Here is a 22,839-nt window from a genome sequence, read left to right on the forward strand (position 1 = left end):
ATTTACATAATTGTGAAAAATAGATCAAATATTGAAGGGTAAAGTCTTATGAGGTATAGACATCTGTGACATAGTGAAGATCGAAATTGGGAGACAGAAGGTACCTTCATCCTATTTAATGACCACCATTCCTCAATGCCATTGGCCCATCTTGGACCTTGTCATCATCTTCAACTCTTTTATTAAGTGACATTTTAAAGATCCTACTCTTAACTCAATTTGTTATTTTACAAATTTTCCTACTACTGCTAAATGTTCTCAAATTACTTGATTCCTTCATTTTTTCCCAAGTCTGCCTTGTTTCTCTGAGCCATAGACCTAGTGAGCAACTACTTAAAATTGCTGTATTCCCCGTATCTCTCTTATATCCCTAGTATTAAGTCCCCATTTCCCTATGCTCTGCTATACCTTCCCTAACCCTATGAACCCACAATGCTGGGTCTGTTGCTTTTCTTGGTCTGAGAGGCACAGTAGGAGAAAATGGCATAATCACATAAATTGTTGCTACTTAGATAAAATGGCTTCAGATCTTTGTGCAGTCCTTACGTCTCTCAGTGTTTAACTTCTTGTTTTCCCTTGGTAAAATGAAAATATTAGGATTGTGTGGGAATCAAAGAGGTCATATATACAGAAGCACTCCTTAGAGTACCCAGTACATAATAAATCTTGAGTAAAAGATACTATTGTTTTATTCATTATTTGAGCAGGTATTCTGAACTTGCATCCCTTTCTGTACATCACCTACCATCTCTCCACTCTCCTGCAAAAACTTAACCTGATAATCTCACAGAGAAAATACCAAGCAGGAAGTCCCTTAAATTCCAGCCCTTCTCCCTTACCTCTGTGCTACTTAGTACCCTTTCCATCTGAGCATGTTTATGCTTAGTACATTAAAATTACTGTATTTTGCCCACTAGGCTATACACTTTTTGAAGTCAGAGACTGAGTTACATTGTACATCTTGTATCTCGCAGCCCTTGACATAGTACTCCTTGTCCACTTCCTTACCAATATTTGATACGATCAGACTTTTAAAAATCTTACAGATTTTTTTTTAAAGATTTTATTTGACAGACAGATCACAAGTAGGCAGAGAGGCAGGCGGGGGTCGGGGGGAAGCAGGCTCCCTGCTGAGCAGGGAGCCCAATGTGGGGCTCAATCCCAGGACCCTGGGATCATGACCTGAACTGAAGACAGAGGCTTTAACCTACTGAGCCACCCAGGTGCCCCTTACAGATCTATTAATAGAAATGATACTCAGGAACATTTACTGAATAAAGTCTGCCTGAACGCTTCTCTGTCATAGTAACAAAGGTCCCTTCTCTTGTTTGATCCTATCTGTCCCTTCGTGTCAGGACTAGGACTTTTCCCATCAGTTATCCCTCTCTAATGCCGTATTTTCAGCCATTTCATTGCAGCCCAAATTATGCTCACATCTTCTGTGTAAAAGTGTAACTATCTACCAGTCTAGAAAAAACTCTGCTCCTTCCTACTACTTCACTTTTGACTTTGCGCCAGTCAGGCTTCTGTCTTTTCACTTCACTGAAACAGCTGAGAGATGTCAACCTAACTGCCACATTCATTGTATTCTGCTCGAGCTTTCTGTATCATTTCAAGTTACTGACCCCTCCCTTTTCCTGAAAATCTCTTCTTTGACTTTTGTAACACGATTCTGTGATTCTTCCCCCCCCACCCCCGCCCAGTGGCCTATTTTATTTTTCAGATTTTATTTAAATTTTGGTTGTTAAAATACAGTACAGTATTGGCGTTTCTGTGATTCTTGCCTACTCTTTAATTTTTAAAAATTTTTTAATAGATTTTATTTATTTATTTCAGAGAGAGAGAAAAAAAAAATAGGGCTCTCTGTTCAGTGGGGAGTCTGCTTCTGCCTCTGCCCCTCACACTATGTGGGATCTGGGGCTCAATCCAGGGCTCTAGAATCATGACCTGAGCTGAAGGCAGACACTTAACTGACTGAGCCACCCAGGTGCCCTTTGTCTACCTTTTTAAGTGTTGTGTCTCAATCTTAATAACTTTTTTCTTTGTTATTATTTTATATTATACTATTCTATACTTTCTTAATTGTTTGTTTTATTGTTGTTTTTAAGTTTTTCTCTCAAATAACTGTGAATTTTGTCCTTTTTGTTATATACAACTGCCTTACATCTCTTCTCGGAATTACTGGAATTTTCTGTCTTCCATCCTGGTCTCCACATTCTCCACACCACTCCGTTCCAGTCTATTCTTTAACCCTGTTGCCAAAGCAATCTTTCTAAAACCGAATTTACTGCTTGCAACCCTCCCTTGGCTTTGTCCATAGGGTTAGGATAAAACACAAAGCTCTCTAGTGAGGCATTTCCCACCCCACCCCACATATTTCGGATTACTAACCGTGTTTTAGAAAAGTCGTTTAGTTCCCTGGTTTTTGTCCTGTGGTTATGATGGTCTTTTCTTTCTGGGATTCTCTTTATTCACAAATCTGCCTAGGAAATTCCTCATAACTGTGTTACGATGGAACTTCTTTATGAACTCTCTCTTATGCTTTATCTTGAATTGACACCACCTCCTTATTTTTCTTTAAATCTATTGAAATACTCGTTGTGGTTCTCTATTTCACCTGTCTATCCCTTTGTGGTAAGCCTTTGAAGAGCAAGAATCCTATCTGCAGAGCCTGAAACATAGTAAGCATTCTGTCAGATTTACTATGATGAATGTGAATACACATTATAAGCTTTTTGCTTACTGTACAAATGTAAGAGATTAGGGACTTGAGTTATCCAGAGAACTTATGTACGTGTAATACTGTTCTGTCCAACTATGCGAGATGATCTATATGCATTTGGCCTTTTATTTGACTGTGATCTCATACTATTAGCATAAGGAAAGTATAAGTTAAACAGTGTCAAAAGGAGGGTGACTGGGTGGCTTAGTAGGTTAAGTGTCTGCCTTCGGCTCAGGTCATGATCCCAGGGTCCTGGAATCCAGCCCCCATGGTGGCGGGCTGCCAGTTCTGCGGGGAGTCTGCTTCTCCCTTTGCCCTTCCCCGCTGCTTGTGCTCTCGCTTTCATTCTCTCAAAGAAATGAATAAAATCTTGAAAAAAAAAATGCTAACAGGAATCCTCCAGATTGTGGTCCAGGGCAAGTAATGTATTGTCAGCAGCTTCATTCATTCCTCTGTTCTTTCACAGATCATAGGGACACAGGAAGGAGTGATACTATATTATTGCCTTTAACACAGATCTGCACACCTGCTTCTGCATGGTATTGACACATTATGTAGAATTTTAATAAACTTCTAAAAATTGTGAACTATATAGTATCATAGAGTATGCAGAGTTTAAAGAAGAATAAAACAAGTAGCATCTCCTCACTGAGCTTAAGAAACAGAAGTCCTGTGTGTGTGTGTTTCCTTAATCGTACCCCTCTCCCTTCTCTCCAGAGAGAACCTCTGTCCTGAAAAGGGAACCCTATCCTGAACTCTTTCAATTATTTACTTTTTTTTGTAGTTTTATCACACGTGTGTATCTCTAAGCAAGCGTAATTGAGTTTTGTCCATTTCAAACTTTATATAAATGGAATCATATTATATATGTTTTTCAGCTACTCACATTTTGTTGTTGTTGTCTAGCATCTTCTTGCAGTTCATTTTCATCACTATACTACAGTGTTCCATTGTATGCGTATGCCACAACTTACTTGTTTCTTATCAAGGGACATCATTTCCAGTTTATTATTATCATACACAATACTGATGAGAATATATCCTGAATACACATACATAAGAATTCCTTTGGAATAGTGCTTCTCAGGTTTAGTAGGTTTTGTATTGCCCCCATGAGGGGCATTTAGAATTATGGAGGGGTTTTTCATTATTATAGTGGCATGGTAGGAAAGCCATGCCAACTCTCCTGAAATGCACAGCACATTAGGGATTGTGCCACCAGTGACTTATTGAGTAAGTACTACCCTTGTAGTGTTTGGAATGGAATACTCTAGGGTATTAACCGTGTTCATATTTGCCATTACCTAGTAAAGTTGATCCTTGAACAACACAGGTTTGAACTGCGTGTGTCTGCTTTCATACAAACGTTTTCAATATGTACAATACTGTCGATTTCCTTTCCTTAAGATTTTCTTAACATTTTCCTTTTTCAAGCTAAGTTTATTTTAAGAATATGGTATAATATATATAACAAAAGATGTGTTGATCCATTGTGTTGTCAGTAAGCCTTCTGGTCAATAGTAGGCTATTAGTGATTAAGTTTTTGAAGAGTCACAGGTTATACAGAGTTTTGATTGCAGGGAAGGTCAGTGTCCCCATCCCCCACATTGTACTTATAATCCACTTCCTTGCCAATACTTGATATATTCAGACTTTTAAAATGTTATAAATCTAGTAGTATGAAATGGTATCATTGTGTTCTCAATTTCATCAGATTACTAATGAGGCTGAATATTTTTCTATCTGTTATAATATTTTTCTATCTGTTATAATAGACAATCTGTTATTGTCTATTATTGTGTCTTTTTAAAGAAAAATCCTATTTTTGTTTGTTTGCTTATTATTTACCTCCTTTCCTCTGGGGTTGTTTTTGTCTTTTTCTTAAAGACAGAATGTATGAAAGTTCATCTTCTTATTGAGTTCCTTCTGCATTCTGGCTACTGATCTGTTAGTTAAATGTGTTGCATAGCTTTTAGCAGTTTGTAGCTTTTGATGAACAGCTATTACATCAGAAGCATGTACAGATTCAATTTGTGTTCCTTTGTATTTTCAAACTTAAGCTTTTAAGTTTTGCTTTTTTCCATTTAAGTGCTTGATCTGTCAGTAGTTAAGGTTGGTTCATGTGAGGTAGAAATCCATTTTTACTTGTGTTTCCTAATACGGAAGTGAGTTTCCTCTCTTTCAGCTGGTCTGCAGCTTTATCATATATGAGGTTTTTATATATGCATGACTATCTATTCTGCTCCTCTTGTCAGTCCTACAAGATCTTAATTGCTGTAGCTTTATGGTAAGTCTTGATGGCTGTTAGGGTATAAGTCCCACTGCTTGGTGGTGTTTTTTAAGGAGTAAGGAGTTGGCTATTCTTGGACCTTTGCTCTTAAAGCTTATGCATTCCTAGAAAAGCCCTAATAAATACTCTATTGACATACAGGGAGAAAAGAAACCTTTGTGTAATTTATTTGTAGGTTGCATTTCCTATGAAGAGATTTATGTTTTCTGAAAATAATAGTTTTATTTCTTTTTAATTCTTACATGCCTTTTATTTCTTCCCTTACTGAACTAGATTCACCTTTATAATGTTGAAAAGAAGTTAGGATAACAAATATTTTTACCTTATTCCTAATTTTAGAATGGTTTTTATGTTTCAGTATCAACTAGAATATAATTGAATGTTTTCAACGCACTTACATGACTGGTAGTTAATATGCTAGCTGCCATCTGGCATTCCTCTCTAACCTGGTGGTCTGTGATTAATCTGGCTTCTTACCATGGGTTGGTTTTCTCCAAAGCATTTATTCCAAAAGCACTAAGTGGAAACTACCCAGCCTCTGCTGGCCTAGCCTTGGAAGTTATTCAACATCACTTCTGTTGCATTCTGTGGGTTACTGTGAGTTACTGAAGTTGATCCAGAATCAAGGGGAAGAAATATAGATCCCACTCCTCAATGGCTGGAATGTTGAGGATTTTGATGGCATATTTTGAAACCTCAAGTCTAGAATACAAAATTTTCACAAACGTTTTTCCATGTGTGTTTGAGAAGAAAATAATACTCTTTTAGGTACAGGATTCTGTGTCTATTAATTGTGTCTAGTCAGTTCTGTTCTTGAAACCTGTGTTCTCTTGCCTTCCTGATGTGGTTTTTGTTACCTGCTTATCTGATCATTAATTGAGAGGTGACACTCTTTATATTTCAAAGCTGTTGTTATTAGATGCATAGAATAGAAGTCCAGAGTTGTTTTATTTTGCTACTGAATTGAACTTTTTATCAGTATGTGTCTCTAGAAGAATCCATTTCAAACCCAGGTTTCAAAAATTTTTATGTATTTTGTAATATCTTCTGTCTGATATAACTCTGCCATCTTTCTTTGATTTATTATTTGCCTGGTTTATCTTAATTATTTTCTTTCTTTCAATATTTCTATGTCCTCCCAATTTAAGTCTGTCCCTTTCTGAGGAAAATACTGGTAGGATTTTATAATCGATCTGGAGAGTCTAGTCCCTGTGTATCCGTGTATATTTTTGTTCTTTCTCATTTTTACCTTTTATTTGACTTGCCTTTTCTAGTTTTCCCCTCCTTCATGGCTTGCTCTTTTTTTTTTTTTTTTTTTTCCCTTGCATTAAGACTCAATCATCTCCGGTTCTACTTTTTTATTCTCTGCTAGTTTGGGTTGTTACAGAAATATATTTCTATTCTTATTGTATACCCTGGAAATTTTTCCTTTGTATTTATCTTAAAGTCTAATATATATATATATTTTTAATGACTTCATGATTAATATTGGCCCTTAAAAGGCTTTGACTTCAGTCACTGCCCTCCTGATGTATGCAATTTTTATCCTAGTTTAGTTACACCTTATATTTTAAAATTTCTCAAATATAGGGTCAGTATTTATTTGTATTTACATACATGTTTAAAATTTACTCATTATTCTTTCTTGAATATTAGACCTTTCTTCAAAAATCATTTCCCTTTTCCTGAAATATATCTTATACAGGTTAATTTAGTGAGAGTCTGTTACTTATAAATAGTTTTGGTGTCTATTTCATTTGAAGATAATATTCTACTACTTCTGACATTGGTCATTCCTGCAGAAAAGTCTGCTGCCAGTCTAATTATCATTCCTTTGGAGGTAATTTGTGTTTTTCTCTTTCTCTGCTTTTATGGTCTCTTCTTTGTCTTTAGTGGTGTTTCACCTTAAAATATCTGACTGGGTTTTTTGTTTTGTTTTGTTCTGTTTTTGTAAATTTGTTTTGGATTCATCATAATTCTTGAGTCCTATGTCTTAAGTTCTGTAAAATCCTCATTTGTTGCCTCTTTGAATATTGTCTTCCTCATTCTCTATTCTTTCTTTTGGGAATCCTTTTAGAAATCGAATGAAGTTTCACGTGTCTCTTAACCACTCATTTTCCATCGTTTTTGTCTTTCCATATTTTTGCCCTGCGTTGTGGTAATTTTTACCATATGTACATTCTAAGTCACTATTGTTCTTTTCAGTTCTGTCTAATCTGCTAAGTAATCCATCCACTGAGTTTCTAATCTTACTTATAATATTTTTTAAATTTCTAGATGTTATGTTCAGTTCTTTTGCATATATGCTTAGCCAGTTTTGATAGACTACTAAAAGAATATTCCATATATTCAATTTATCTCTTTATGCACGTGTAACACATTTATTGTAGTACCTTTATCCAGTAACTCTAATATCTGCAGTCACTGCAGAGCTAATCCTATAGTTTGCTTCTGCCATCTCTCACTCATGGGGCTTGTTTAGCAGTTTGTGGTTGGGAAATCATTTTCTTTGGAACATACTTGGAAATTTTTGAGACAGGGTTTAAAATGGATTCTGCTAGAGACACTTTGCATTTGCTTTTGCTAAGTGTCTGAAGATCTTACTAACCTGACATACTTTAAATTTCTGATTTGGGATTTTTCAGGCCAGACAATTCATATAAACTTAGTCCCCAAACCAGCTTTAGTGTAGGCCTGTGATTAGGGATTCTCAGGGACGACTTTTTGGGTATCTTTACTTTTCATTCAGCTAAGGATGAGGTAGGCATGTTTTTCTTTGATCATTCTCTTCCTCAACAAGACAGGAGTGGTTTTTTTTTTTTTTTTTTTTTTTTTTTCCTACTTCACACAATGATGGGTTTCCCTGGCAGGGGTCTGTCTTTCTCCTGTGACTTAAACCTATTGTCCATTGAAGCCTGTGCCTTGGTATATGCCAGCTCCTTTATACTCACTTACACCCTTAGTTTGTGGTTTTCTCATTATTTCTGGTCTCTGAGGAATTTTCTCACTTCCCTGCCACCTCAGAATTAAATTTTTAAAGATATTTAAAAAAAAAAATACTTGGTCCAGCAATTTTAGAAGTACTACACTGGGAGGAATTTCCTTGAACATCAAATTTGCCATGTGTTGCTTTGAGTTAGTTGTTAAGCAGTGAGGTGGATTATGTTTCATTATACAGTTGTTTTTATGACTTAGAGTTCCTTTTCTAAATTATTGGAACAGTAATCTCATCCGTTGAAATTAGGTTGGCCTTCAACCTAATGGGCACTGTTTCAAGTGGATTCCTGTCTCTGAAGCAGAAAAACATCGTATTTTTATATCACAGTTTAAGAATATTACAAGTAATAATGAAATCCTACTTAAGAGTTCATGGTCCTTATTATTCTAACTGTCCTAACTTCTTTCAAAATACAAGTTCACATTCTATTTTATTCACAGATAAATAGATTTGGAGTTTAGAAATGTCAAGATTAAGATCATTCTGTGTCCTTTTTAATCTTCAGAGGCATAGTCTCTTTCAACAACTCTGAAGTGAGAATGAAGTGTTATCTGCCACTTGTCCTAATTCTAATTGGCCCCTTTTAGATTTTCCGAAAAAACTCTGCGCTTCATAAGTTAACAGCTTTTCTGTTTTATAAGCCCTTTATTGCTGAGGGAAAATATATTCTATCTTGAAGCAAACAAGAATAGTTTAGAATCTAATTTTTTCATTTGTTTGTAGTCCTCTGGGCTAGAAACCAAACATTTTATTGAGTGGATATATCAAGGATACATTATGTTGTCTATCCCCCAGTTGGTGAGTGCTGTGTGTGTTTCTGTGTGTGTGTGTACATCTACATAATGTAATTGGTTAGAAGTATTTTATAGGTGTACTTAGTGTAGCAGATACTTCCAGTAATAGACTTTCTTTGGTTTATACATAATGACCTATTACCTGTCTTTATTCTTCTAGGGTAATACTGAGCAACCTGTCCAAACCAGCAAGATTGGACTTGGAAGAAGAGAGTATCAGAGTTTACAACACCGCCATCATTCTCAGCGATCTAAATGCCGTCCCCCTAAGGGCATGTATTTAACCCAGGAAGATGTGGTAGCTGTTTCCTGTAGTCCCAATGCAGCCAACACCATCCTGCGGCAACTGGACATGGAGCTGATCTCTTTAAAGCGTCAGGTAGTCTATAAAAATCACCTTTTTAATAATTCTGTCTATTCTGTTCATCCATTTCAGTAAACTAAGTTTTCTACGGATTTTCTCAGCTACCCACTTACATAAGCTCCACTCTTTAAAATTTACTTTATTTCCAAATTCAAAGATGCCTCTGTCTTTTCTAAATTGGAATCCCAGCATCGTTACTGGTTAGCTCTGTGATATTGGGAAATAATAGAATTTCTCTGAGCTTCAGTTTTATATCTATGAAATTAAGGATAAAATACTCCTACTTCTCTTGCAGGTTGGTAGGAGTTGGTTGAGATGTTATTGGCAGATTTTTGAGCTGGGTCTGGCACATTTTGAATACTCAGTGAATAATGGCTGCTCTCTTCATCCTCCTCATTGTCACCAGTAGTAGCTGCCATGGTATTATAAATATATCATCATCATAATCAGGTTAATCATGGTTAAGAGTCAAGATCTAGGGTCAGTGAATGTAAATTTTAACCTTAGCTACATTGTCTAGTTCCTTGGGGGAGCTGGATAACTCTTCTTCTTCTTCTATTTTTTTTTTTAATTTTTATTTATTTTTTAAATTTCTTTTTAGTGTCTGGTTAATTCTTCTTAACTCCGCTTCCTCATCTTGAAATGTAGATAATATGATGCTTGGGAGAAATTAAACAGGTAATATATGAAAAGTGCTTACGACAGTGCATAGCACATAGTAAGTACTCAGCTAATGGTTGCTCTTTGGTCACTGGCCTTTTTACTCATTTTTTCCCCTCTCATTTTCAGAAACAGATAGCTTTCTGTTGTTTTCCCTATCCCTTAGACCTAGTAACTCCTCTAAGTCTGTGCTTTCTTGGTCTGTATCAAGCAGTCTTACACTATATGCCAGTGACTTCTGAATCTACTTCTCAGGCTGTGACTTTTCTCCCAAGTTCTGTATTGCTGTATCTCTAGCTACCTGCCTAGGCATCTCATCTTACCCCTAAAAGATTGTTTTTCTTTGTTCCCTGTCTGTTGAAACATGAGAATCCGCGTTGATTCATCCCTTATTGTCACATCCCCCAACACACAAATCCAAGTAGTAAACTAGTTATGTAAGTTTACCTGAGAAATTTTATTTAAATTAGTCTCCTTATTTTTAATCCCATCCCTACTACCTTTGTTCAGGTGTTTATACCCTCTTCCCTGACAATAACTGTCTTGTGGCTTTTCCCTTGCTGTTCACTGTTGCTATAGCTCCATGCTACACATTGTTGTCTGTGTTATCTTCTTAAAATACTGGTATGATCAAAATCATTCATTTTGAAGCTCTTCATTAATTTCTACTTGCCTTTAGCAGGTTACAGCAGAGATAGATAGGAATTGATCAAAAGGTCTTATTAAATTTAAAATTCATTGTGAGTTAAGAAACCACTGAAGGATTTTAGAGAGAGGTATAACATCATCTTATTTATGTTTTCAACTGTATCCCTTTGCATTTTTTATTTTAGTAGTTGCTGTAGGGATTACAGAATGCATCTTCAGCCTACCATATCATCCTTGTTTAGGTATTACAATGTTATCCTTAGAGTTAATATTATACTGCTTTATATAAAATGTAAGAATCCTGCAACAGTCTAGTATGGGATCAAGATAGTTTTTCTCTATCCCAAACATTCCTATTTCTCTATCTCTTGACCCTGGTTATTCACCCAAACAGCTCTTATATTTCTCTTTTCTTATCCAACAAACTTCTTGAAGAAATACCTACCATCTTAGCTTCCCTCTGCTTTCTTCCCATCACATATTCTCTGACCCTTCCGGTGTAATTTCTGCCCCATACACCATCCCAGTTCTACCACTGGGAAAGGCTATCTTAAGTTTATTTATTAACAAATTGCCAGGTTTTGTGCCCTCTTCTTAGTTCTTATTTTTCTTGAATCTGTCACTGCTCATTAATATCTGACACTGACTACCCCTTCTTCCTTCTTGGAATTCCTTTTCGTTGGCTTTTATGACACCAGGCTCTCTAATGTATATAGTAGGTGTTTGACTAAATGCTTGGCCTTTAGTTGAACAATGAACATGTGCACAATTCCTGTCTTCCAAACCATAGCACTCTTTCTTTTTAGAGAACGTATAAAACACTTTGCCTGTAATACCTTTTATTTTATTTTATTTTATTTTATTTATTTGTCAGAGAGAGAGAAGGAGAGAGAGCAAACACAGGCAGACAGAATGGCAGGCAGAGGCAGAGGGAGAAGCAGGCTCCCTGCCGAGCAAGGAGCCCGATGTGGGACTCGATCCCAGGATGCTGGGATCATGACCTGAGCCGAAGGCAGCTGCTTAACCAACTGAGCCACCCAGGCGTCCCTGCCTGTAAGATCTTTAAAAAGATTTCAAGTAGTCTTGAAGCTGTTAAGTGTTTCCGTTCATGATCTCAGGGTTGTGAGATTGAGGCCAACATGAGCTCCATGCTCAGCACTGTATCTGCTTGTCCCTCTCCCTCAACTCTTCCTCGCATGCGTGCACATGCTCTCTCAAATAAATAAATAAGCAAACAAACAAATAAAATCTTTTCTTCAGTCTTTAGGCAGAATTCAGATTGCCTGTTTTGTCCCAGCATAACTCTTCCTACATGCTGTTCTGCCTGAAAGGCATTCCAGCCAAACCTTGCCTGCTTGCTTAATTCTTTGTAATCCTTTGAAACTAAATTTGGGTGTCATCTCCTTGGGAGAACTTAACCCTCTTTTCCCTATTACCCACGTTTGTTGACATGAATACAAAATATTTGCTCTCTTTTCTCTCTTCCTCCAAGTCTACATTAGGTGTTTGAGCTTTCTTTACATTTTTATATTTCTATATTTTTATATAATACGTATATTTATATTTATACTTTTATATTTATTTATCTCCCCACTGATCTGTGAAATCCTTAAGGAATTTATGTTTTTACCTTTTATCTTTGTGTGTATAACATGATGGGCCAACTAACTACATTTGAATTAACCTAGATTTTTACATTTTAGCTGTGTTAAAATCTCTGAGAAAAAAAATTCACAAGTCACTTTATAAATATTTGATTGTTCATACTGGAAGTGGGGAAAAAAACAAGCCAAGAAAAACATGTAAACAAATGAAGAAACAAAAATCTTAATCCTTAATATTCTAGGTAAAGATGAATAATATTGCTAGTAGAATGATAGTTAAAAACTTGGCATGGTTCACATTCAGGTTCTGCTGCATCTGTCTGTTGCATAGGGAACATTTCTGGACTTCTCTGTGCCCTGCCTTCCTCATCTGTAGAGTGGGTACTGTAAAAGTAGAGTCAGTTCTGCTATAATGCTTATTTTGAAAACATGAATTTGTTCCAACACAATTAATATACTAGGGAACAGTTTGAGTATAATGTGAATTTTGCATTTGCTTATATTTTATTTTTATCAGTGGAAAACTGATCTAGCTGAGTATATATCCAAATACTTCAGATGTGTACCAGTTCTCTCAATTCACTATATGTTATGAACCATACACCTCTATAGCTGGCGTTAAAATTTTTCATTTGATTTTTGAATAACCCTTCTCCTACCATTTCCCAGTAACTCACATGGTGCAATTATTTGACACTTCTATAAGTAACCTGAGGTCTTTTCCAAGGTAAAGTGCCATCTTTATTGTAGCCTTTGTAAATTTCTTTATTATTTAGAATGCATAAATCTGCTATCATTTTTATGAGGTTCCTGTCTTTTTTTTTATTTGTCACTGATGAAGTTTCTCAGTGTTGGGTCCCAGGCTCTGTTTCCCCATAAGTCCTGTGATTTTTATTGTGCAATTTTGCCTAGTGGGGTGATTTTTGAGAAGGCCTATGTCAGGTTATAGCAGAACTGATTATACTTACTTAACAAAGTAGTAGTGAGAATTAAGTGATTTATTACATGTGAGGTACCAACAATGATGCTTAACCTAATAAACACCTAATACTATCCACTCGCATCATTATTATTCTTATTGGGATAATTGTTATTTTTATTAAAACATTATAGTAATGAGCAATATTGATGGAATTTAATTCCTCTGTATACCATTTGTCTTATAACAGACATTGTTAAAAAATACTCAGATACTATAATTTGTAGACTGTTTATTGGCCTACTAGAGATCTATTAGTTAATATAATTAGTTAATATATATATAGTTTCTTGATGTGGGTATTAGTTGTGTGGCCCAAGTGTGGTAAAATGTAATTGTCCGTCCTCCTGAAATAAAATTTAAGATGGATTTGGTATATATCCTTTTCACTTACTGAGTACTCATATGTTTACCTAAGAATGCGATCTGATTCATATTTTGGGTTATTTTTTTGAAGGTTCAGAATGCTAAACAAGTAAACAGTGCACTTAAACAGAAAATGGAAGGTGGAATTGAAGAATTCAAACCTCCTGAGGTATGTTATTGAAGAGTATGTGACTAAGTATGGTGAAACCTTATTCTTTGAGTTATATCCAGTATTTACTATTTTGGTCCCATGTGTTGTTAATACTTTGAAGATACCATAGCATGGGTAATTTGTCATGTCTCTATATTGTTATTTAGATAGTCTTTTGAGACTTGAATAATGATTTAAGTGAAGTCATTTCTTTCCTGCTGTTAGCAATACATATCAAGCAAAGTAAGTAGGGAAAAACAGCTATACAGATAGGCCCAGTGCACATGAACACGGAAGGTCATTAATGAGCAAACCAGTATGTTTCTGGGTCTGCAGCAGTGTTTGCTCAAAGCCTTTTCCTAGCTATGTGAATTTGTAACACAGAAAGAAAAAGAACATAAGAAAAAGAGTTCGGTTGAGCAATTTTAACAATTTTTTTATTTTAAGGTATTTGTCTTTTGACTCATTTCTAATGAGGATTTTAGTATGTGGACTTAATTAACATTTTTGTACTCCTGTCCCTGAAAATTTGAAATCTAAGAACGAGATATAGATTAACCATTTTCTCAATTCTTCCCTCTGTTTCCTCTGAAACCTAATATATATCTGATATTTGCGATAATTATAGGCGTACTTAAATGCCTGTAATTCCAATCAAGTCTTTTCACAGAAGCTCCTATTGTAAATCTTTTCTCTTGTTTCTTTTTTTAAAGATTTGTATGCTGTGCTTCATATCCTGGACTTGCCTTTTTTATGTATTTAATAATCAAATCATCCTTATTTGGTCCTAATGGTTTGTCCCCCCAATCCCAAGTTGCCTGAAATATCTACGAATGAAATATGCACGAGGGGCTTGAGGGGAGGGCAGCAAGGTTGCGGGCAGGGCTTCGGAACGAATGCACCAGATGTCGTCTCGCTCATTAGAATCTTTCAGAAAGGAAGAATCCTCAGGAATAAAGTTGTTCTTGGGGTTTTTTTTGTTTTGTTTTGAATGGTTTCTTTCATAAAGGTTAGATAATGAGAAAGAATGAAATATACATAGACTAACATACCATCTCATTCCAAACCCACAAGTAAACCGACAAACATTCAAGTGACATTTTTATTTATTGAACGATAGTAATACAAAGAATACTACTTTATATTATTGTAACAAAAATTATTTTAAATTTTATATTAAAATTATTTAAATTTCATATCTATGCATTAAGATGCATAAAATCCAAGAGCTTTAAATGCCTGTAATTTTGTAACTTAAAAAATTAAATTAGAAAATTATATTAGAGATTAAAAATAGGGGACTACCATGAAGAACTTTATGTCAATAAATTGAAAAATTTAAACAAAGCTTAGAAATTTGTAGGAAAATATATCTTCCCAAAATTGTCTTAAGAAGGAAAGCCTGATAAATTTATAGTCATTAAATAAAATGAAGGAACAGTTAACATTTTTTTCATAAGAAAATACTAGGCCCAGACAGTTTTACCGAGAAAGTCTACCAAATTTTCAAGGAAACAATGATTCTAACCTCAAATTTTCCCAAAAAATGGAAGGATAGCTTCACTCATTAATATGACATAAAAGTAAGACATGAAAGTGCAATAGCATAACTGTGTGGTATCTAATTTGATGCTCACATAAATTCCAAGAAGTAGATGAAGCAAATACTATTTTACATGACAAATCCCTCTGGGCCTCAGAGAGGTTAACTGGCTTGATCAACATCAAATCTAGTAAATAGTGAAATTTTGACTATATTTCACAGTCCTAGAATCCAGGTGGAGTCCAAGATTCATTTCCTGCTCACTCTTACTTTTGTAAGTTTTCATTTAATAGCAAAATTGTGTATTATTTCTCACATTTAAATGCGGTTTGGGGTTAGAGTTATCAGACATATATGACATCTTTTGAGTTTTTCTAAAAATAATGATCCAAATGAAACAACCAGAATCTTAACACTCTACCATCCATACACTGAAGTTTGAATATTAGTTTGAGGATGATTTATTGAACTCCTATGACTTGAAAAATATATATAGGTTTATTATCTAGGAAACAGGATATATTTATATTTATCATGTCTTATCTGTTGCTTTGCAGGGGAAAATATCCTGAATAGATCTATTTCAAAATACGAAATTAACAGTCTTAGTAAAGACGTTGAAAAATCATGTCATGATCACCTTTTCTTTAGGTTAGATAGAATTTCTGCCTCATATGTAATAAAAGAAATTTCATTAACCATTAGAACAGTAGGCTACTAAGTGATGTAACTCAACTGAAAGTAAACAGGTACTAAGATGCTTTACTTCTCTTTTGGCTGTATTTGTTCTTTTCACTTAGGAAAAAAATTGGTGAAGAAAGTTTATTCACTCCCATAAGTATTGTTCTCTTATTTCATGTAAGGCACTGTTTTAGGCACTATGGGATATTTGGGTAGATTTTTCCATCTGCCTTAAAAAAAGAACTCTCTAGATAGTATAAGACAAACTGATTAAAGTTGTGTGATAGATTTATAAGTAAAAAGCTACAGGAAAACAAGTGGTAATTACTCATTCTTGTTAGGATAATCAGGGAAGACTTCCCTAATGGGGGATGTTTCAGCTGAGGTTTGAAGGATGAGTAGGAGTTTTGCACATGCAAAAAGGCAAGAAAGGAAATAATGAACAGTGGTTTGGTATTGAACAGTATATTCAAAATACATATAAATCCTGTGAAGGAGAAAATCAGTAAAGGGGCATTCCCTGAGCACTTATGTGCGCATTGTGGTGCTGATTACCACTGAGAGTTTAAAGGAGGTGTAAAACAGTTTTCTTTCATGAAGAGTATTGTCTACTTCGGAAGGCAAAGTTGGACGCTGAGGAGGAGTGAATGTGGTAAATGAGAGATGTTAACAGGATTGAGTTCAACAGGGACTTCTTTATGATAGAAATCAGTGGGCAAGGCTAAAGTGTGAAAGTCTGAGAGCTAGGAAGAGAAGTTTTCCTTTTAAATTAGTTCAAATGTGAAGACCCTGTAGTTTCTTCCATACAGGAAGGATATAATGGGAATTTTTAATATTAGGAAGGTTATCCTGGCAGTATTATACAGGCTAAGTTGGAAACTTTACAGCTGCTAAAATACTAAGCGTGTGAGTGATAAAGTAAATGGTAAAAGGCATTTTGGGTACAGTCAGGTGATAGTTGTAGGAGTGGACAGTTAGTGATAAATCCAAAGAACATTGCAAAATAGAACATAATATATCTATTTGAAAGTATGTAAGAGTGTTGTGGGGAGTGGTGGCCTGTGGGGTTATGCTTTGATTTGTTTGGGTTGGAGGTAGGAAGGAGACCAGGGACAAGGAGATGAACGAAACCAGGAAGGAAGAAACTAAAAAAGGAGTGCTTTTGGGAGCTAGAAATTTCCTCATCTTTTGATGTTTTCATGCATGGGTAGGTGACATCCTTTCATTAAGGATGTTGGATGGAAGGTTTAACTTGGTGTCCTTTTCTAATTCTTTCAACTCAAAGATAGTGTGAATCGACTACTGACAAAAATGGGAAAGATGAGAGGACTAATTTAGTAGGGAAAGGATGCAGTAAAGATGCCGAATTCACGAGGGATGTCATCGATTGTTCTAAAAGGCTCTTTGGAGCCTTTTATATTATTAGTTTTATAACTGTTATATATTGGATCCTTTTAGTTTAGATTAGTATTTCATTATGATAAAAAGAAACAGTATGATCAAAAGAACAGTATTTCCATCTGGGGTTTGCTGTAGAAAAATGTTCTCCGTCATACTACCTACTAACCATAACAACTACACAATTCTAAATTCCGAGATACATCCTAGCTGTCCTTCCTGTAAGTTAGACAAATCTCTACCAAAGTTTCTTGGGTTTAAAAGAGAATAGAAAAATCAGTAACTTGAAGGAATCTTACGTATTTAAAAAATTTTGACCCCATTTCACCTTCAGTCTTCCCTTTCTTCCACTGCTTCTATTTTGTCATACGGACTCTAATGAATTAGAGTTTGCAGTTTCAACCCTGCTCCCTGCATTTTTCCACCGAGGCTGCTGCTTAAAGGCTAACAGTGCTGCTAATGATCAAATTCCACAGCTCTAACTCGTTTTTCTTGCCTTTTTCTCAGCCTTGACATAGATAACAACCTCTTTGTACCTTTAACTTTTGAGAGGGGATGTCTTTTGTAACTATTATGTTCCCTTTTCAGCTGTACTTTTCCCTTCTATATGTAAATGGAAGCATTCTCCAAGCTTTTATCCTCAAAATTAACTTCTCTTTGGAAACATACAAGCTCATCACTTCACTTTACTAAAATTGTATCATATGTACATTTAAATGGCACAAATGCAACCGCAGATATTAAGCCAGGTAAAACGGAGTTATATTTAGTAATAGCAAGTAGAGTAGAGCTGACAATCCTGCCTCAACTCCCATTTATCAAATGTTTCCTTGCAGAGTAAGCTGATAGAGGCCAGAACTGTGAATCCACTATTTCTTTAGAAGGCTTTAGCTTCCACAGGTCTCCTGTACGAGCAGTCTCCTTGACTTGAAATTCTAGTATTTAAATATGTATTTGTTTTTCATTCAGTACTACCTTAAATGTCAACCAAAGCTTCATCTGGGATTAACTGAAAGACTTGGTCCATTTCAGTGCTGGAGAGATATCTGGCCGTGTGGACCTACTAAGCAATCGTGTGCCTGTGTCCATGACCACCTTTGTAAGAACATTGCACTAATAATTTGGATTTAAAAGAATTTTTTTTAAATTCATGGGCAGATTTTAGAACTTTATATGTAAGTAAAATATGACTCCATTGTTTTCCCTCATAAACATTTCCAAACCCTCAAAAGCTGTGTTTGCGTAGATGAATCTATTTTAGCCTCAATTGGATCCTGAGCTCCACCTGAATGACCTCATTGTCCGTGAATCCCAGGATACCATCATCACCTCAGTCTTGCCTTCCTGCACCTCCCCAATCAGCATTTCATAACGTCTTAGGTCCTTAACAGCACCACTCTTCTGCCAGCTCTCCAGGCTTAAAGTCTTATTCTGATCAGAATCCTACTCTTCTCCCTCTGTTCCCTCCCCCCAAAAATCTATTGCTTATTAAATTTAGTGTGAACTCATTGACCTTGATATGTAAGGACCACTTCCAAAAGTGGTCCTTACATACTTAACTAAACTATCACCAACTTTCCAGACGTTATTTATCACTTCTTCCTAATTGTTGATCCTGTTGTTGCCCATACGTGGTGGGTCTTCTCCTGATCTTTGCATTTCAGAAACTTATCATGTTCTTTAACCCACCTCTGTGTCTATCCCTTCCAGCTGGCCCTCTTCCCTGGTCTAGTCATTGTAACTTTTCCCTCTCATCTTTGAATCTGCAGTAAACTCTGAACTTTTAATTTTATTAATAGCTATTTGCGTCTACCCTGTCTCTTAATTTGCTTATAAGCCGAAGTAAGTTTTCATAGTGCATGTTACTTTTATTTTTTTTAAATTTTTAAAAAAGATTTTATTTGTTTGATAGAGATCACAAGTAGGCAGAGAGGCAGGCAGAGAGAAGGGGAAGCAGACTCCCTGCTGAGCTGAGAGCCTGATGTGGGGCTTGATCCCAGGACCCCAAGAGCACAACCCGAGCCGAAGGCAGGCGCCACCCAGGCGCCCCTAAGTGCTTCTTAGCCTATAGCTCCCTCTTTTTCTTTACCTTTTTAATGTTTGCATTTTGCTTCATCGCTGATATTCTCAAGTTGAGTTTTATCCACTGTCTGCCTGGCCTTGCCTTGCTCTCTTCTTAATCTCATCATCTGGTATTCGGTGCTTTCTGCTTTAGGTGCTTTCCTCATTTATCCAGTTTTTTTAAAAACTTTTTCCTTTCTTCTCTAATAATTTTTTTCTAATTTTGAATTTTTGTTTTATTCTTTCTTTTGAATACTTACTTTTTATACCTCTTCCCCCTCGTGATAAAGTAGATGTTCCTAGAACCTCTATGTACTCTAGAAACTTATTGCTAAGACTGTAAGTGAGATAAAACCTACACTTGTTCTCAGAGGAAGTCTTTCTTTCTGTTTTGCCCAGCCTATCTGTGTATTACACCAGGCAAATTTATCTGGGCACTTTGTTCTGTAAACCTCTGTAGGCTGTTATACTTCTGTCCCTCCCTCTACTGCCAGTGGTCCTTGCACTAATCAGCGGGTATACACTAATGACATTTGATTTGGTGTTTACTATTGTAGTTGTACCATAGTGAAAGTCTTAAACGTGGGATTTTTTTAAACAAAAATATTGGGAGAAATGTGGGGAGACCTTAGGGAGAAAAATCTATTCTTATAGTGGGTCACTTTCTCCTTCAGAAATTTAGGGAAATATTTTAGGAATTAGGACTGAGCTACAGCTCTGTATTAATTTATAACACTGGTTTTGGTGCAGTAAGGTTAGGATTAATGAAAATGTGAAGAGAAGAAATTTAAGAGCAAGTCACAGCTCTCTCTAAAGAAGATAAAGTCTCTTGAATGTTTAAAACTCGGCTAAATTTAACACTTGCCATGTGTGATAGGAACATTGTAGTTGGAAAATGGATGACTAATAGATTTCCTCAGTTTTAATGCTTCTGATCTGAGTATAAATGTGAATGTTTTTCATTCTCCCAAACTGGTTCATTTCCCTTTCATTATCTTTTTTGTGTGGGTAAAAGGTAACTCAGAGCATACTTTTTAATCCTTATTAAAAACAGGATCTTTGTAAATCAGAGTTTTAGTAATCTCATGTCTTGGTGAAAAGTTATGATTTGGTGAAAAGTTAAACAAAAATAAGCACTTTGGAAAAATGTCTGTCTTCATATCCTCATTAGGAAACTTCTCTTTAATTTTGTAGTCAAATCAGAAAATTAATGCCCGTTGGACCACAGAGGAGCAGCTTCTAGCAGTGCAAGGTATATTAAAGATAAGCAGCTATTATTGTTAATTATTTAACTTGTCATGAAAGGTGACTTCCATAGTTCTTCCCTTCATTTGGAAATGGATCAAGAAAGGGCACTTATGTTTACCACAAAGTCCTGAAAACCAGGAATTCTGTTTTGTTCTCGTGGGTGTGCCTATATACATTTTGGGTCCTGTACAGTACATAAAACATTCTCAGCCTTAACAGTGATGGTGATGACAAGCTTGAACATATGGTCTCTGCGTGCCTTTGCTTCAGTTTTCCTGCAGTTGGGTTCATTCTTAGTATATTAGTCATTGATAACCCTCATCATTAAAAGGATGAACTATAACGTGTTTCTGCTATATCCAATTGTTCTGTATAATAGTGTTTCTCTGTATGATAAATGTCAGGTACTGAAAATATTAATGATATACTTAATTTTCAGTGTATCTTAAGAGATGTGTCACTGAATGCTTAGAAACTTGGCTTTAAAAATAAATTCATATATACTTATATTATATATATATAAATAATAGAGTTAAGAGAGACACTGAAAAATATACATAAAGCCTTTTAAATGCACTGATATAACTAGAATGCTTTGTTGAATTATATGGCAGAGCACTTTGTAGATTGGATTGTCTCATGTTTGAATTACTTAAGGAAGAGCCAACTTTATATTTTTTATTCAGTGTTGTAGTTGTTTTTTGTGTTTTGTTGTTTTTTTCTTTTCCATTCAAGATAAACTATCTACAGGGTTGATTGTGTAATTATAAGTTTGGTCTACAATTTGGTTTTTCCTGCCTGAGCTGTCCTTGTATTGAGTACTAATAGCTTTTTTTTATCTAGTTAACCTAGATATATAATAGGTTATATATATAGTAGGTTATAGTAGTTAACTACATGTGAGTTGGGCCCCTGTGAAACATAAAACTATACTTTGAAAAATATTTCTAATTATTCAAACACAGAGAACATACTTAACTCAAAAAGGATGTACGGGTTATCATTTGGATGTGAGAGTAATGTAATTAAAGATTGATTAATAGAGGCAGTTTGGACTAGAGTGAGTGAGGATTACCCTACCAGTATGATTAGAAACTGTCACAGGACAGTGCCATCAGAATGATAGCAGCCTTCTTGTTGGCCTATATAGCCCAAAACAGTCATTTCATGAACAGAATAAATACTTGATCCTATGGTAGCAGGGTGGTGGAGTGTGCATTGAGCACATCTGTAATTGTGGAACTGTTTCTGAATGAGAACAAAATTTAATTAGTTTATAATGTTCAATAATAGCTGTTTTAAAATTAGTAACTTTAAAATTTAGAGTAAAAAATGAGTAGGGGCGCCTGGTTGGCTTAGTTGGTAGAGCATGTGATGACTGGATCTTAGGGTCATGAGTGCAAGCTCCCTGTTAATAAAAACAACAACAACAACAAAACAACTGGTATTTTCAGGGGCTGTTTCATATTTAGATCTATGACTTCGAGCTCTAACATAGTTATTTGGGGAAGCATTGCTTTTATAGGTGTAACACCTGTGTTTCTGTCCATCCGTGTGTGTGTGTGTGTGTGTAGCCTATAGAATTTAACCCTGATTTCCAGTATTTGAGTTACATAAAAGTTAGTATATCAATCTTGTACTCTAATATGAAAATTATCCCAGTGAAATGATTTTCTGGAGAGACTCATTTAGGAAAATCTGGGCTAATGTTTCCAGAGCATTCATGTTTGTTCTGCAGCACTACCATGGAATCTCATGCCTGGGTCGGATATTGTGCTGAGCTGCATTCAGGGGAAGGGACAATGGCAAGATTTACATGTATAATTTGAACTGTGTATGTGGACGTTATCTCAGTTTATAAATATTAAAAGAATATTTATGGATATAATCAGACATTTCCTCCCTGTTGAGATATATTCAATATTCTTATGCACCTTTAGAAAGTAATTTGTACAGAAATATACATGGTCTTTGGATTTTGAAGGTCCTTTCTTGATATGTTATTGTCTTTATTTTAACTCTGTATGTGGAATTTTTGTTTCACTTTTGGTTTTTTAGGGTTTTTCTTTTTTTCTTCTGGGAAGGGGGTTCGTTACATAAAATAAAACAAGATAGAGCTATTTGTGTCCAAAATAGTTATTTTAGGGAAAACTAAAAAGTGCCATTTTTGCTAATGGGCCCACACATTTATATAATTCTCAGAAGTGTGTCTTATAAACAGTATAATCTATAGTAATATCTTATGTACCTGAATCCCGGTGTGGTTAAGGGACATAACCGCAGTTTTTATTTTAATATGTAGTTTGCTGTCCAGAAATACCTAGCAGGCAGT

General features: G+C 35.5%; 1 protein-coding gene across 6 annotated transcripts in view; it reads left to right on the forward strand.

Annotated features, from left to right (window-relative positions):
* The window catches only part of LOC101673947 (REST corepressor 3), a 51,097-nt gene that overhangs the window by 19,174 nt on the left and 9,084 nt on the right, over nucleotides 1-22,839 (forward strand). For 5 of the 6 annotated variants that reach the window (XM_045087066.1, XM_045087069.1, XM_045087067.1 and 2 more), the window contains exons 8-10: nucleotides 8,965-9,183; nucleotides 13,517-13,594; nucleotides 20,454-20,511. In XM_045087066.1, the coding sequence (XP_044943001.1) occupies nucleotides 8,965-9,183; nucleotides 13,517-13,594; nucleotides 20,454-20,511 (355 nt within the window). The remainder of the gene's footprint in view (nucleotides 1-8,964; nucleotides 9,184-13,516; nucleotides 13,595-20,453; nucleotides 20,512-22,839) is intronic. The other variant, XM_045087068.1, reaches the window with a different exon arrangement.

Source organism: Mustela putorius, unplaced genomic scaffold (assembly GCF_011764305.1).
Source record: "Mustela putorius furo isolate JIRA1106 unplaced genomic scaffold, ASM1176430v1.1 tig00001012_pilon_pilon_pilon, whole genome shotgun sequence".
NCBI lineage: Eukaryota > Metazoa > Chordata > Mammalia > Carnivora > Mustelidae > Mustela > Mustela putorius.